Here is a 15493-nt window from a genome sequence, read left to right on the forward strand (position 1 = left end):
AGTAAGTTGCACCAGGTACGGTAGGGAAAAGTAAAAATATGTCCCCTTTGCCACCATAGCAGTGAACTCTACTTCACCGAAGGTGGTTTTCTGCTTTGTTATCGGCTATGGAGACTTTGGCTACATGTAAATATGCGATGCCAGGACCTAAATAGGCCATTTGGTCGAGAGTGGACTAAGATAGCTCCTGCACTGTGGATAAAGAGTGACTGAACCATGCAGGTAAATGGAGGCAGGAGCAGATGAAGCCATCAGCTGCCCGAGCCTTCATGTTGGCATTTTCATGCCCAGCAGCACTGTTTTCTGTTACCAGCCCTCCTTTCTTTTAAGGGCAGAATGATGCAATCCTCACAGAGAGGAGAGGACAAAGAAGGAAGACAGACAGGAAAGCCAGATGTAAAGTGGGCATAAAGGAGAGGGAGAGATGGTTTGTTGAGACACATAGTTCTGCTGTGTTTCTGGGGCAGGGCCAGGAGCCTTCAGCTGAGGGAGAATACGGTGCCTCGTCTTGCTTCCCAATCTGACAGCTGTGTTTCAGGAAAGGGACCCAGAGCAGGGGCAAGCTGTGAGGAGGCTGGGCCGAATCCCTCTTTCACACACCCCTTCCCTGTCTCTGAGCACCTGCTTGGTTCCGGGAGCTGTGCTCCATCAAAGACGGATATGTGCCTGGGATCCAGGGTGGGACTCTCTCAGCCCTAAGGCCTCCCAGGACTTTCACAGATCAGGTAGCAGCTGACAGGAGCCCAATTCATCTGAGGAGGGAAAGAAAGGGAAGAAAAGAAAAGGGAGAGAGCTGAGGGGCAGATAGGCGGAGACCTGGCCGGTCCATCAGAGGAAGGCAAAGCAAAACAGAGGACCACCAGGCAAGGACAAAGAGAAGCGCTCTGCGGGTTCTGTCTTCCAGAGGCAGCCGGGGGGGGGGGGGGTAAGTTGGTGTCCCACAGGGCTCCCCTCCCTTTGGCTGGTCCGCTTTCAGATGTCTTAAGCAATGAGCTTCCCAACTGGGTCCCTTGGGAGACAATTTCACTGTCTGATGGAGCTCCCAGCCGAGCCACCTTTTCCCCTACCGTTCAACCTGCATTTCTTCATTCAGATTTCAACCTTTCGTTCCTTGCCACTCTCTCGGGTCCCTCTGAGTCCTCAAACACTGTGTGCACGTGCACGAATACCTTCCCCCCGACCCCGGGCGGTCCCAGCTGAATCGGAGCGCGCTCACACCTTTGTACACTTATACATGATATGCTCTCCACCTCTCTGCCCCTTTCCTGAGCCCCGAACGGTTGCCTGTCAAGTGCCTTCTGTTGGTGATCCTAGCCCCTTTTACTTGGCACGTAGCCTTGCTGGTGTATTTTTGTACTTTTAACACTGTAATCTGTGAGACGAAGCTAGCAGGAATAGTTCTGATGAATATGCATTTGCAATAAGGCCGCGCTGTGTTTTAGAGTTGGAGCCGCGGCAGAAAGTCACGCAATTATACCAGTGCTTGGGATTAGCATAATACTTTGAAGTCACTGGTCCACGTGGCTGTTGGGGGGAGGAGGGGCCGGGTGACTGGCAGGCCACCCAACGGACTGTTTTTCCTTGGCCATCACGCACGTGATCCCTGAGACAGGAGGACTGGAGGGTGAGGGCCGATGTACCGCGTCTCGACCCTTGTGATCCGGCTGAGACTTACGGTGAGCTGAGCCAGACGTCAGCACTGTGTGAGAGCTCTGATGTTGGTAGCAGAGCCTTCCAGAGTCGTCTGGAGGTGTGGGCCAGGGCCAGGGGCCTTTGGGCGGCACTGGAGCGCCGTTTGGGTGAACTGGGCTGCCGTTCTCCTCTCCACGTCAACCCTGACATTCAGTACTCTGGGTGCCCAACCGAAAGCCTTCTCAGGAGAGGTATGTTTTTGTGGAAGGAGAAAGAGGTGAGGAACTCCGAACACACTGGCCCTGAAGGAACCTGGGAAAGGGACAGGGATGTGGGACAAGAGGAGGCACCTGTGTATTTTCCCGATTGGCTGCAAGCCAGACAGGTGGGGCTGGTGCACATGGGCTGCTCAATCTTCATTCTTTCTAGGAAGGCAGGACACATTTCTCGGTTACGCATGGACTCCCACAGGGTTAATTGCTACCCAGTTAATTGCCCTATTGTTTATGTTGTCTCTGAGGACAGGAAACAAATGCCCGTGAAAGGCACAGACCTGTGGAAGCCACGGTCTCTCAGTTCCCAACCAGAACACTCTCCCAAAGCGGGGATTGTTGAACCTTTGGGAAGGTTCCTGGAGCAGAGGTCAGCCACCCGCTGCTGATAACTTGGGTCTTACTTCTACCCGTTGTCCTTACTGTGCCGAGGTGGGAGCTGTAATGCCTCCCTGGAAAGCACCAGAGCGGGGGCTCTGTATCCTGTGAAGTTCCCTAAGGTCCTGCGAAGTGACTGTATTAGTGTCCTATTGTTGCTGTAACAAAGGACCACGGGTTTAGTGGCTTAAAACAGTACTCATCTATTATCTTACAGCTCTCTAGGTGAGAATGCAACAGGAGTCTCATGGGGCTAAAATCAGGTATCCGCAGGGCTGCATTCTTTTCTGGAGGCTCCAGGGGAGAATCCATTGCCTTGGCTTTTCTAGCTTTTAGCGTCTGCCCTCGGGTTTTGGTTCCTGGTCCCCTTCTTGTATCTTTAAAGCCAGCTACGTTGCATTTTTTCTGGCCATTCTTCTGTAGCACCTGCTCTCTGATCTTCGGCTTCTCTCATCTGCTTTTAAGGGCTCCTGTGATGACGTTGGGTCTACCTGGATAATCCAGGATAATCTCCCCCTCTCAACTTGACCTGCAAAGCACCTTCTGTCATGTAAGGGGACGCCTTCACAGGCTCCGGAGGTTATATTGCTGACACCCTTGGGGGCCACAGGTGGGAGATGGCAGTGGGATTGGGGCAGACTTGGTGGGCAGGATGCTGGTCCTCATTCCCAGCTTGAGCCAGGCCATCCTTCTTCTCATCCAGCGTACCTGTTGAGTTTTAAGTTAAAACACTTAGAAGGTTTGAAAATTATTTCCAGTGCTCTAAAATAACAGAAAGCCCATGCTCTACTGCCCCTTCCTCATCTCCACACTCTTCCTGAAAGTGGCCAAAAAATGCCTCTGCTTTGTGCACTATCCGTGTGCACTTAGGTGAGCAGACTGTGGCCTTGGAAGGCAAGGGGTCAGCTGTCCCGCATTCCCGTGTAATGAACACATGACCTTGCCTGCCAGAGCATTATGCTCTAATGAGCTTTGAATTACCCAGTGACCCTGCCGCCCTTCTGTCCACATGCTGCCCACAGTGGTTTCCCACCAAATGTGTCATTTCACCTCTGCTGGAGCACAGATGTGCAGAGACCATTACAGATGACCGTATCTCTTTCTCTCTGTAGGACAGTAAGCAGAAGCCTATGCCTCAGAGGCTTTCAGAGAAATGGGGGCAGGAAGCTGAAACATAAATTTAATTCCACCAAACTTTCCCCTTGGGAGAAGTCCTGCATGGCTTGGGTTGGCATGTCAGAGCCCATCGAAAAGTCAGGGAAATCATTATTTGTAAAAGGAAGATCGCCATGTAGTCAAGGGGAGCTTGTTTGGAGTAGACATTATGGTTGGTTATCTTATGAATCATCCAGGTAAGGCAAGGCAGGTTCACCTGCGGGAATGTGTTCCTCTTCTCCCAGGGGCCCTGAACATACTCACGTGTCCATCACTCCTATTCATTGGCTAACAGCATCTGCCTCGTAATCTGGAACAGAAGGGTGTATGTCTCGGGCCTAGTGAGATTTGACTAGACTCATAAGTAATTAATCAACCAAAAATCATTGGGAGAAAAAGAGGGAAGAGACAGTGAAGAAAAGAAGTTGAATGGGGGGGAGGGATCATTTTAATCTCATTAGCAAATGATGCCTTAGACCAGTAATAAGTCAAGAAGCCATGAGCATCTCATGAAAGATGATTAACCTTGTGTAGTTTAGGGGTCGCTAAAATATGAGCTCATTTATTAGACCTTCTTGATGGGGAAGGGTTGTTGCCATAATAAACAGAGTTTTCTTTTTAAGCCCCTCGTTTCTAAAGGCTCTGGGACTGCTAAATGTAACCTAATATGAGAGGAGTTAATACATGACTTTGGGGCTCCATCCTGAGCAAACAGTGCTCTTTTAAGGAGTAAGTGGAGAGTTTGTGCACAAGCCAAGAGGTGAGAATGGCCAACACTTGCCAAGAGAAAATACCAACTCCTCCTGGAGGCAAGATTTCTCTCCTGACAACTGGGCTGTGGCTGCAAATATTTCTAAGAAGAAGGCATGGTTTGGAGCCAGTAGTTTTTTTTGTATTGAGATTCAGATTTTGAGGAGTCCAGAATGTGACCACAACAGTACAAGGAACATGTGGGCAAAAACAAAAACAAACGTCAACCGTGGGAAACTTGATTGATCGGGCCTGTTGGAGAATGGGTGTTCTGGTTCCACCAGGGTTGAGAAGAAAACTGTATTTTCGGTTTCGGCCTTTTTTTTCCTGGAAATCTTTCAAGAATATTTTTCCCTGAACTGCAGACCAAGTGAGTTACAGTGCAGTGAAGATAATTGCATCTTTTTCAGTGATTGAGAAGCTTGTCTTGCCTTCAGGGTCATCCCTCTGGACGTTTTGAGTGTTTTTGCCTTATAAATATTTGTACCCATAATGTGTGTGTGTGTGTGTGTGTGTGTGTGAAGGAGAAGGGTGAGTGAGAGACACAGAGAGAAATAGAAATAAAAAGAATATTAGGCTAAACCTACAAATCCATAATTGATCCCAGAATGTACTCTGGGAGTTGCTCAAAACAATCAAACAAACCACAAGTCTACCAGATTGCTTTACCTGTTGATGTATTGAATTGACTTTATTTCATTAGGGATTCCAATGAGTCCACGTTTTCTCACACCTGAGAAGCAGCACAGCAGAGTAGAAGAGACAGACTTGAGCTTTGAGGTCAAATAGATCTAGTTCCAAAATCTGATTCTGCCATTTTCCACCTCTGTGACCTGAAACAAGGTACTACTTAATCTTTCTGAGTCTTAAGTTTGCTCATCTGTAAAGCAAGGTGAGAAAAAGTCTGTGTTGTTGCGATTGAAGATAATATATATTGATTGTCCTGCACACGGAATTGCTTAACTCCCGATGGCTGTTATTGTTATTCTCGCTTTGCTTATAAGAACAACAGAAACAATGCAACTGGGACAAAGCAGCTAACCATCTTCTCTCCAGATCTCCCGAGAGACTGTAAATATCAGGTGGTCCAACTTGGCACAGCAGTGGGCATCCAGACATCAGGGCCAGGCAAGTTGTGGATATGCCAGGCTTTGGAATTCTGGAACAAAGCCTGCTTGGGTTTCCTTTGGTGAAGTCTTCGTCAGAAATCACGCTTAATGGAAAAAAGCAGGTGGAAAAAAAAGCGGGTGGCTGGGAAGGTGGGAGTCCTGGCTGGTGAGCTCGCCGATGCAAGGGTTGAAACCACACGTGGGAACGACAGGAGGACTGGCTTTGTCTCTACTTTGATGGCTTTTCTTAAGCTTCACAGAAGGGAAAAAAGAAAAAGGACTCCTAGCAACCAGGGCAGCCCATTTAATTCCAATCGAACTTCCACATCCATGCGGGGCAGCCTCACAGTGGTGAAGCCAGCTCCCTTCTGGTGGCACATCTGCCCTAACAGCTGGATGGCCAAGGAGGTGGATGGGTGGGGTGCTAACAAAACATGGGGTGCCATTCTCAGCTGCCTCATTTGCTTGTTTACCATCATCTGGAACATCTGGGTCTGCACCGCGTGGGGCAGCCCTTGGAAGTGGCTTTGAATGCCCTCACCTTCCAGCACTCCAGCTGGCTTCATGGGGAGGAAGGGGATGGGCCAGCCTGGTAGCCCGGTGGGCCCACCGAGGGGCCATTTGTTTGGGAAATTGCAGAATTAGTGTCAGCAAACAGTGCGCATCTTGCTGTGATCTTGCAGGGAGGGGAGGCGGGTTTTCCCCAGGCCCACCTGCGGCAGCCCCGGGCTCCTAGGCCAGAGTGCTTGGCAGTCGAGAGAAAGAAGCAGCCAGGCAGCAGGGCAGGAGGAGGGTGGGAGGGTTGACGCTGTTCCACCAGGTTTTGAACGTTTTCCGGTTTGGTCTTGGAGGAGCGCGTTCGTTAGTTGATAGTGTGTGTAGTACGGTCATTAAAAGCAGATCATCTCTAGACAGACCCCCAGCTCGGCCCCACACTAGCGGCTTGGCCCTGAGCAAGTTACTAACCCCTCTTCCGGCCGTAGCGCAAATGTGCCGAATCTATTGAACAGACAGAAGAAGCAGGAAGGCGAAACACATTCATTGACTTTTTTTGGCGGGCTCCAGTGCCGTTAATTGGCAATATTAATGGTTTCCGCATGGATTAAATGAGGACCCTCCTATAGGGTGCTGTGAGACGAAATACCCAGAGCACCACCGTAATGCCCGGCTCCTAGTAAGTGCTCAGTAAACAGTGACTATGGTGTGAGAGACAGATCGCTGTGGAAGCTAATGATGGGGCGGCCGAGTCGCGGACCCCCGTACTCAGCCTGCCAGGTTTTAGGTGTGGTCCTGCCTGGTCAGCAGCGGGACTTTAGGAAAGTTAAGTTTTCTGTGCTGCGGCTTCTTCACCTGTCCCATGGGACCGATCATGCTCCGTACTTCAAGGGGATGTGTCGAGAGCTGAATGAGTAAGACCGATGAGTTAGACCCGGCCTGGTGTGTGAGAGGGCTCCCCCTGCTCACCAAGCCCCTTTGTCTTGCCCAGATTCTGACTGACATCTCCGCCTGGATTATCTTTGCTGGCACTCCTGGGGAATTTACTGAGGACGTAGCCGTGCAGAGAAGCTAATCGTTGCACAATAAGAGCATCCAGGACACTGGGACAAAGCCCAGACCCAAGCGCAGCACCTGTGGGTGTTCATGTAGCAGATGCCCTTGTGTCGCGTCCTCCACAGGCGTCCTTGAGGCGGGAGGGTTGTGGGTCCGGCCACTCCCTCCAGGAGAGCAGTCAAATCTCCCTCCAGGGTCACGGAGAAAGTCCACTTCCTCCTTCCAGCTGGAAGTCCTGGCTCTGCCCGTTCTCTCCAACACCGTCGGCTATCTGGTTGGCAACATGTTTGCATGTTACAAAAAAAAAGTCCTATTAATACTAAGTGCAGACAGTAGCACTCCCTCCCCTTAGTCCAACTAGTCCAAAGAAGTCTCTGCTGTTGCTGTTCAGTTCTGCCCCACTGCTGCCACCCAGTTGGGAGGCCAGCACACCTCACTCTTGTCTTGCTGTGACATCCCCTTCTAGCCCGTGTAGAGGAACTGGCTTTAATGCAAATGTGTGTGATCTGTGCCCAGAGAAAAGAAGCAAGATGTCAAAAAGGTCGCTTGCTTTTAATGGGAGTCCAGCACGGTGGGAAATTCGTGCATTACTTGCCAATGTTAATGGTTTCAAGGCTGAGTGCTAAGAATAGGCATGAGTGGTTACACTCTGGTTCCCCGAGAACTCAGTCCCCTGATTCACCTCCCTGCATGGATGTTTTTTTGACTGTTCCAGTGCCCGTCCGGACTGAGCCCCATGAAGGACAGCTCTGGCTGCTACGACCGCCACATTGGGGTGGACTGCTCAGATGGCTTCAATGGCGGCTGTGAGCAGCTGTGTCTCCAGCAGATGGCGCCCTTCCCGGATGACCCCACCTTGTACAACATCCTCATGTTCTGTGGGTGAGTCGAGCTGCCCGTGAGGCTGGGATGCGGGATGGTCGGTGTTAAAGCCAGGAAAGTAAATCTAAATGAACCGGTCACCCTAGGCCAGCCCTTAGGCTCTGAAGAAAGAGCCTGCAGGACCGGAAGAGCAACACTTTAAAAGTCAAGAGTTGAGAGGACCCTCAGGGAAAGTCTAGTCCCATCCCCGTGGGAGAGGAAGCTGACCGCAGTCATTGCCAGTATACCCCAGAATTTTCCAAACTGTTCTGCGCAACTGTGTTAATTGTGTTTTGTGACACAAGGGTTTCATGGCCCAAAAGCTTGGGAAAGATTGTGTAAAACGAATTAATTCTCAGAGAAGGGGAGGGGGAAGTCTTTGGAGGAGTGGAAACATGATTAAACTCTGCCCCCAAAGCCCCAGCATTTTATGCAGCCACCCTCCCCCTGACCTGGTCATTCCTTGGTGCAGTCAAAGAGCCCTCATTTCATTTGTTCCCAGGATAAATGTGTGAGGGAACAGGGCAGGCAGCGCCACCCCATTTTACAGAGGAGAAAACCAATGCACCGTGAGGTTAAGATGCTCCTCAAGACTGGGAGTTGGTAAGCGGGAAGATCAGGATTAGAATCCAGGCTCTCTCTCTCTCTCTCTCTCTCTCTCTCTCTTTAATTCTGTGGTTCCCTCAAAATTTACATTTATACCACTGACTAGAATTATATTTAAAGACCATTGCATGTTATATTTATAAAGTAAATAACGATTTGGCCCATTCTTGTACACTCATGGTTTGCTTGCCTGTCCTTTCCTCCGCTTTCCTTCCTCCTTCCCTTCTTCTCTCTCCCCGCTCCTTCCCTTCCCTCCCTCCTCTCCCCCTCCCCACCCGTCTCCCCCGCTGTCAGGGAGGGTGCATGCTTTATGCCACACACCATGCCAGCCCCCGGGCAGCACAGATGAATGACATATGGTTCTTGCCCTCAAGGATCTCATAATCTAAGAGTCTTGCAATGAAAATCAATGTTTATAATAATAAAGCTATGCTAGCTTGTCGCTAAAAGCCAGTGCCTGCTGAATAATCATGACAGGATTATTGGGTGGAGTGCTAATGTTATTTTATTGTATTTCATTGTATTTTGTTTCTTTTCAATTGATAAGTTTCTTGTAAAATTCCCTTCTGTAAGTGGCAACTTGTTCTAAATTGCAACGTCTCTATAATGTCGTGGGATACGGCTGGCCCGCTTCAATTAATAGAGATACTTCCATAAATTATTTAGTAAACATACATATGGGCATCTGGTCTGTGCAGAGAACCTAGTTAAGTGTTAGATACAGGAGAGACCGCAGGATAGGTGACTGGCCTCTGCCCTGAAAGGAGTTTACGGTGGGACACATGTATGAACATCAAGAAGGAGGGACGAGTGGGGCAGTGCGGAAGGGGGAGCTGTCAGGACACTTAGGAGGGACTGAGAGGGGATCGGCTGGCTTCACGGTTCTTTCCAGAAACAGTGAGTTATGGTTCCAGGAAGGAGCCACTTCACTGTCTTGTCCCAGACCTAGGCTGGAGCCGTAGAATCCCTTGTGGGGACATCTGTGGCCTGGACTAATGCAGTAGGTTCCTACCTGGACTCTCTTTCTGATTTCAGTCAGAATTTGGTACGTGTGTGAATTTAGCATTCTCCAAGCCCCTGTATATGGCCTGCCAAAAGAGTTCCAAGACTTCACACTTTCGTGTAAAGACTAAATCACAGGCACTTAAAGTTAAAGAGCTATAGTTCATACCGGTTAACACAAATCTGTAAATGGCAAATGCGGAATATGAACCGTTAAAGTTGCGGTAACACGGACCTCATTCGTCCCTCTGCTGATGATAGCGATAGCAGGATTTGATGAGTATTTGCTGTTTGCCGGGGACACTGTAAGTTCTTTAAGTTCGTTGTCTCACTTGATCTTCTCAACAGCTCTGCAAAGCAGCCTTTCCCCCGCCTTTTACAGTTGTAGAAACTGAAGCTCAGAGAGTTTAATCGACTCACCCAAGGTCACCCAGTAAAGGGCACCATCATCACTTCTCACCACTTAACACTGTGATTATTTGTTCCTCCATATAGAAGAGAGGTCTTTATCTTGTTACGAAAATTACCATAGATAGTGATAAATGATGTGTTTTCATGTCACGAACATCTATAAATTCTAAATCCGGTATATTTTAAGGAGAAACCCACATTAAATTAATCTGCTTTTTAAATGATGGGTTTATCAAAGTAGTCCTTGAACTAACAAATTACATTTTTCTCAGTATAACTACAAATAAGGTCCCATTAATGACTGCTGGGTCACTGAGCCATATTTACCAACATCAGTACTGCTCTTCCGTTAGAGTAACTGTACATGCTTAATGGGGAGGGACGCCAAGGAGGTGTTCACACAGTGTGCCCTAGCGTCTATTTAGTTCAGGAAGGCTACTCGGAATGGAGGAGGTGTTTAACATGGGACGATCTTGTGTTTGAATACATTCACCCAGAACACAGTTGGAAGATGATCGATCTTTCTAATTTCCTAGTTGACTTGTCACAGGACCAGATGAGAAGGTTATTAATTTCTTAAGCCCAGTGTCATTCCTTTTGCTGCCTAATTACCCTCCAAACAAATGCAGGGTCTGGCCACACTGATGGTTCTGGAGAAAGGTTCTAGAATATCTCAGATTTCAATCTGGTAACCCGCTTACAAGCTTATGGCCTGTGACTCTTCCCCTGATCTATTTGGGAGAGGATATACTTAGAGAAGGAAGCATTCCAAAGCTCTGAAAGCACTTGTCTGCAGAGGAAAGGTGAGAGAGTTTCTGTATGATCACATAATGGAAGGAGACTCGGTTTGTAGGCTTAAGAAACTGAGTTCTAAAGGGACCAAAATGAACCTGGGATACTCATAATCTTTACCACCCAGCACTCTCCCAGAGGTGTTTCTTCCCAATCTGTTGGGTTGAGTTGACTGCATATCTCATTGATGGAACAGCTTTTTATCTTGAGTTTTCCACCATGGTAGGTGCATCGAGGATTACAAGCTTGGTGTGGATGGACGCTCTTGCCAGCTCATCGCGGAGACCTGCCCAGAGGGCGGTGACTGTGGGGAAAGCAGGGAGCTTCCCATGAACCAGACCCTCTTTGGGGAAATGTTCTTTGGTTACAACAACCATTCCAAGGAAGTCGCTGCTGGGCAAGTGCTGAAAGGAACATTCAGGTGATTCTCATGTCTATAGAACTGATTATTCGGCGCCATTGGTGGGTCTTCTTCCTTGAAGAGCTTTAAAGTCAGCATAAAACTTTGTATCTTAGAGCAAGGGGAACGGCATCCTAAAAGGACAGGTTGTGTTCTCTCCCATGGTCTTCTCCTCTTTCCAGAATCTGGGAACCGTGCTTCCTCAGGGTGAAAAAAAGTGTTAAATAAATTTCTGTCTTGCCCAGGCAGGGACTGCAGATTTCCCATGGGAGCCACCAGAGAATCCTCATGTTCTGATTTGCTCTGAGTGGAAGAATCAGTGTGTGAGTCAGTCTAGAATAGTAGTCCTCAAGTATGGCCCAAGGATCCTGAGGGTCCCTGAGATCCTTTCAGGAGCTGTACAAGGTCCTGCCTCTCCCAACTACAGAGAGAATGGATTTTCCTCATTCACTTCAACCCTAACAGTACATTACAGTAAGTTGCATGGGGAGGAGAGAAGCCAGCTGCAAAAGAAATTTGCAAAAAATATAAAGTAATGCCACTCCCCTCATCATTTTTCACAATATGTTCATTTTTAGATGGATTAATACATATTACAAAAATTTCTCTTTCAATTTCTAATATGGTAAATATTGACAGATAAAATCCAAACAAACAAAATCTATGTGGGGCCTTCATTTACTTTTAAGACTACAAAGGGGTCCTGAGAGCAAAATATTTGAAGACATTGATTTAGAATACTTCTTGGAGATTCTCCATTTGACCCCTGTTCCTAGTCTGTCTTAGGCTGTTAGAATACATCTTCCTCAGAGCCCATGCTTCCCAGGAGACAATGATGATGATGAAGGGGAGGAGGAGGAGGAGAATGTTATAATATGGACCAGTAATCGGTAACATCCTAGGCCTGGACCCTTATGAGCAAACCAAGAGTAAATACCCAAGCCAGTTCTTGGAATCAGTTGCTTTTTCTGTTACAGACAGTAGACTTTTCCCCTTTTAGGCTGGGACTTCATTTGCCAATGGCAAGCAGTGAGATGTCATAACTAATCTTGTGGTGGCTGGAATCTTCTCTGTAGTCTAGAAATAAGACTGTGTATGCCCAGATCTTGGGGAGTGTGGATCAGGAGGTAGGGCCTGGGATGGGAGGAAGGGAAGAATGTTCTCTATCTTCTGAATAACCTTTTTAGCTGATTTATGTCTCGTCTGTTCTGGCCCTCACCCTACCTCTCACACCCTGTCCTACTCCAGGCATGTCCAGCAAGTGGGGTTCAGGAGGAGGGAAGCCTTTTGGTCCAGGAAGAATTTTTTTATTGTAGGTTGAGATCTAGATTGCCCACCAAGAACTGGGATTCACCTTAACACTCAGAAATGACCATCTATTCTATTTCCAGGCAAAACAACTTTGCTCGGGGTTTAGACCAGCAACTGCCAGATGGTCTTCTGGTGGCCACTGTTCCCCTGGAGAATCAGTGCCTGGAGGAAATCTCGGAGCCCACCCCTGACCCCGACTTCCTGACTGGTGAGTATGTCCTGCCCCACTCAACTGGCAAAAAGCAGGCAGCTCCTGATGGTTTCATAAAATCAAGACTCTTGACCTCACTTATTTTGGCTTTGAAACCAGCCAGGGCACCTGGGTGGCCCAGTTGGTTGAGCGTCTGACTTTAGCTCAGGTGATGATCTCGTGTTCTGTGAGCTCGAGCCCCGCATCGGGCTCTGTGCTGATGGCTCAAAGCCTGGAGCCTGCTTCGGATTCTGTGTCTCCCTCTCTCTGCCCCTCCCCTGCTTGCACTCTGTCTCTCTCTGTCTCTCAGAAATGAAAAAAATGGTTAAAAAAAATTTAAAAAAAGAGAAACTAGTGAGTAATTTCCATAATAAACAATAAGAACTTAATCCTGAAACACTGGTAGGATTATTTGCCAGTAAAATTGCCAATGTTTTTATATAATCATCTGCAAAATGGTAGTGTTAGTACTTTTCCCTGCGAGTCTCATTGGGTTGCTTTGAAAACAAATGGCATAGCAGGTATGTAATGGTTTAGAGGTCTCCGTGGATTCGAGAAAGTGAAGTCAGAGAGAGAAGGTGGATGGCTACCATAGCCTAGGATATCTGTCACTGGGGCCGCTGGGTTCCCTGGCAGGTACTTATGGACCAGCACGAGGGAGGAGAAAATGGTAGAGTTTTGTTGTCGAATGACCCTGGCTTTGAGTCACAGCTCTTTCTTTCTAGCTGTGTGATTTGAGGCAGTGCAGTCTCTGGGGGGCTCATGGGCCTCATCCTAAGTTGGGGATGATGACCCTCAATGCTGTTTTGAGCCTGCTGGCATTCTTCCCCTGGGCTCATTATGGAACTAAAGTATGGGTTGATTGGAAGAGGCAGGAACCTCAGGGAATGCTCCTCCATTTTGGACTCTGGAGACCTACCCTGTTAACACATCCTGGACTGAAGAAGACACTTCAAAAGTCCAGCGGACCCCTAAGGGACGGCCGACCAGGAACTCAGCATCACTTGCTATAAAGCTGGATGTGAGCTCAGTTAACACTGCTGCTGTGCTCAAGTCTCCATTATTCTTCTCGTTTCCTCCTTCTGTGTCTCCCCCATCCAATACCTTTCTCTCCTTTTCCTTCCCTCTTCTGAAGAATGGGTTGTGCTGAGGGCAAACCTTTTCAAGATATCAAGTTCATGACATTATGGTCCAAACTTTATTTTAGACCTGAACCAGATTAGAAGTAGGTCTGTCTGAGGGAGCATTGCGTAGCAATTAATAACATAGGCTCTGGAGCCTGACAGCTGGGCTCAACCCTTCCCTGGCTGTGTGATCTCGGACAAGTTACCTACCTTCTCTGTGCCTCGATATTTTTACCTGTGAAAATGAATAGAAAAATGTCTTCCCTATGGAATGGATACAAGGAGTAAATAAATTCATATTTGTAAAGTGGGTAGAATATTCCTGGTGCTCCGTGTCTAGTGGTAGGCAGTCTGGTTTTCTCATTTCCGTGTCACTTGCTGAGCAATACTTCCCATGTGTGTGTGTAAAATGCCCAGAAAGAGAGGGGTACAATGACACACAGAAACAGGACAGGTTCCACACCAAAGAAACCTGTCTCCTGTTTAAATTTTTTTTCAACGTTTATTTATTTTTGGGGGGACAGAGAGAGACAGAGCATGAACAGGGGAGGGGCAGAGAGAGAGGGAGACACAGAATCGGAAACAGGCTCCAGGTTCTGAGCCATCAGCCCAGAGCCTGACACGGGGCTCGAACTCACGGACCGCGAGATCGTGACCTGGCTGAAGTCGGACGCTTAACCGACTGCGCCACCCAGGCGCCCCCCTGTCTCCTGTTTAAAGGTCCACCGAGACTTCATGCGTAGTAGTTTATTGTGGAGGTGAGGGGACTTTGCTTCAGTCACTAGGCTGGGAGGACAGAGAGGAGTCCTGGATACCACCTGAGGCATTTTTGGAGGAGTGAGGAGAGATCTGAGAAACATCAGAAGAGCACGTTCGACTCTACGTCTGTGGGAATGAGGAACAAATCCAAGCCCAGTCCTCATCCACAACAGAAACTTCTTTCCCTTCTGTACCCTTGGGCCTCTCCTAGTCTGGCATAGTGGACATAAAAGGAGTAGAAGGATGTCCATATAGATCATTTACACTTGTCATGGCCTTGAGAGAGTGAAGTCTAACATTTGTTGCACAAAGGTTCAATCTTGCTTTTTTAAAAGCCCAGAATGACTAGAAGAATTCAAGAGACGTTTGACCAAATGTCTCCTATATTAACTTTCTAGTTCTGGTAACATTTTAATCGTATCTTTCCTGAGAGTCACATAGAGAATATCATATCATGTTGCCCTAGGTGCTATTATAGGTTATAATGCCCATAAACCTACAAGCTTAGAAGATTTTAGAGCTAAAGTGATCTTCAGAAGCTTCAATATCAGCATTTACAAGCATGGTGGTGTTTTTTCATGAAAAATCAGTGCTCTACTATAAATAGGTTCTTCCCTGAAATATTGTTTAGAAAGACTATAGTATCTACCTCTCAGCAATTTGCAACTCCTTAGCATAGAGAGAGCAGGTCCCAAGAAGCCCTGTAGCAATGAAATCCCTTCTGCCTCACTTAACCCAGCAATTCCCAAACCTGTTTAACTAGAGAACGTTTTACACCTAATAGCCATTTCCATCTTTCAGAATATTGGTTGGAAGAACATACTGGAAAATAATTGATTTTTGTGCTTTATCTTGCTGAATGCTTCCCTCTTCATCACGGAACACATGGGTGGCTCAGTCAGTTCAGCATCCAGTTTCGGCTCAGGTCATGATCTCACGGCTCATGAGTTTGAGCTCCGCATCGGGCTCTGTGCTGATAGCTCAGAGCCTGGAACCTGCTTCAGGTTCTGTGTCTCCTTCTCTCTCTCTGCCCCTCCCCTGCTCATGCTCTCTCCCTCTCTCTCTTTCAAAAATAAATAAAGCAAACATTTAAAAAAGTAAAAAAATATAAGAGTTGAGAACCCTGAGCTTTGCCAGCCTTTTTTGTGTTGTAAGTTGTGTGGAAATAAATGAAGAGCAGCCAACTTAAA

General features: G+C 47.7%; 1 protein-coding gene across 8 annotated transcripts in view; it reads left to right on the forward strand.

The window, feature by feature from the left end:
- The window catches only part of ASTN1 (astrotactin 1), a 300145-nt gene that overhangs the window by 210792 nt on the left and 73860 nt on the right, over positions 1-15493 (forward strand). For all 8 annotated transcript variants that reach the window (XM_027074277.2, XM_053209407.1, XM_053209406.1 and 5 more), the window contains 3 exons: positions 7563-7729; positions 10746-10940; positions 12311-12438. In XM_027074277.2, coding sequence (XP_026930078.1) covers positions 7563-7729; positions 10746-10940; positions 12311-12438 — 490 coding nt within the window. The remainder of the gene's footprint in view (positions 1-7562; positions 7730-10745; positions 10941-12310; positions 12439-15493) is intronic.

The sequence above is a fragment of the Acinonyx jubatus genome, chromosome E4 (assembly GCF_027475565.1).
Source record: "Acinonyx jubatus isolate Ajub_Pintada_27869175 chromosome E4, VMU_Ajub_asm_v1.0, whole genome shotgun sequence".
Lineage (NCBI taxonomy): Eukaryota > Metazoa > Chordata > Mammalia > Carnivora > Felidae > Acinonyx > Acinonyx jubatus.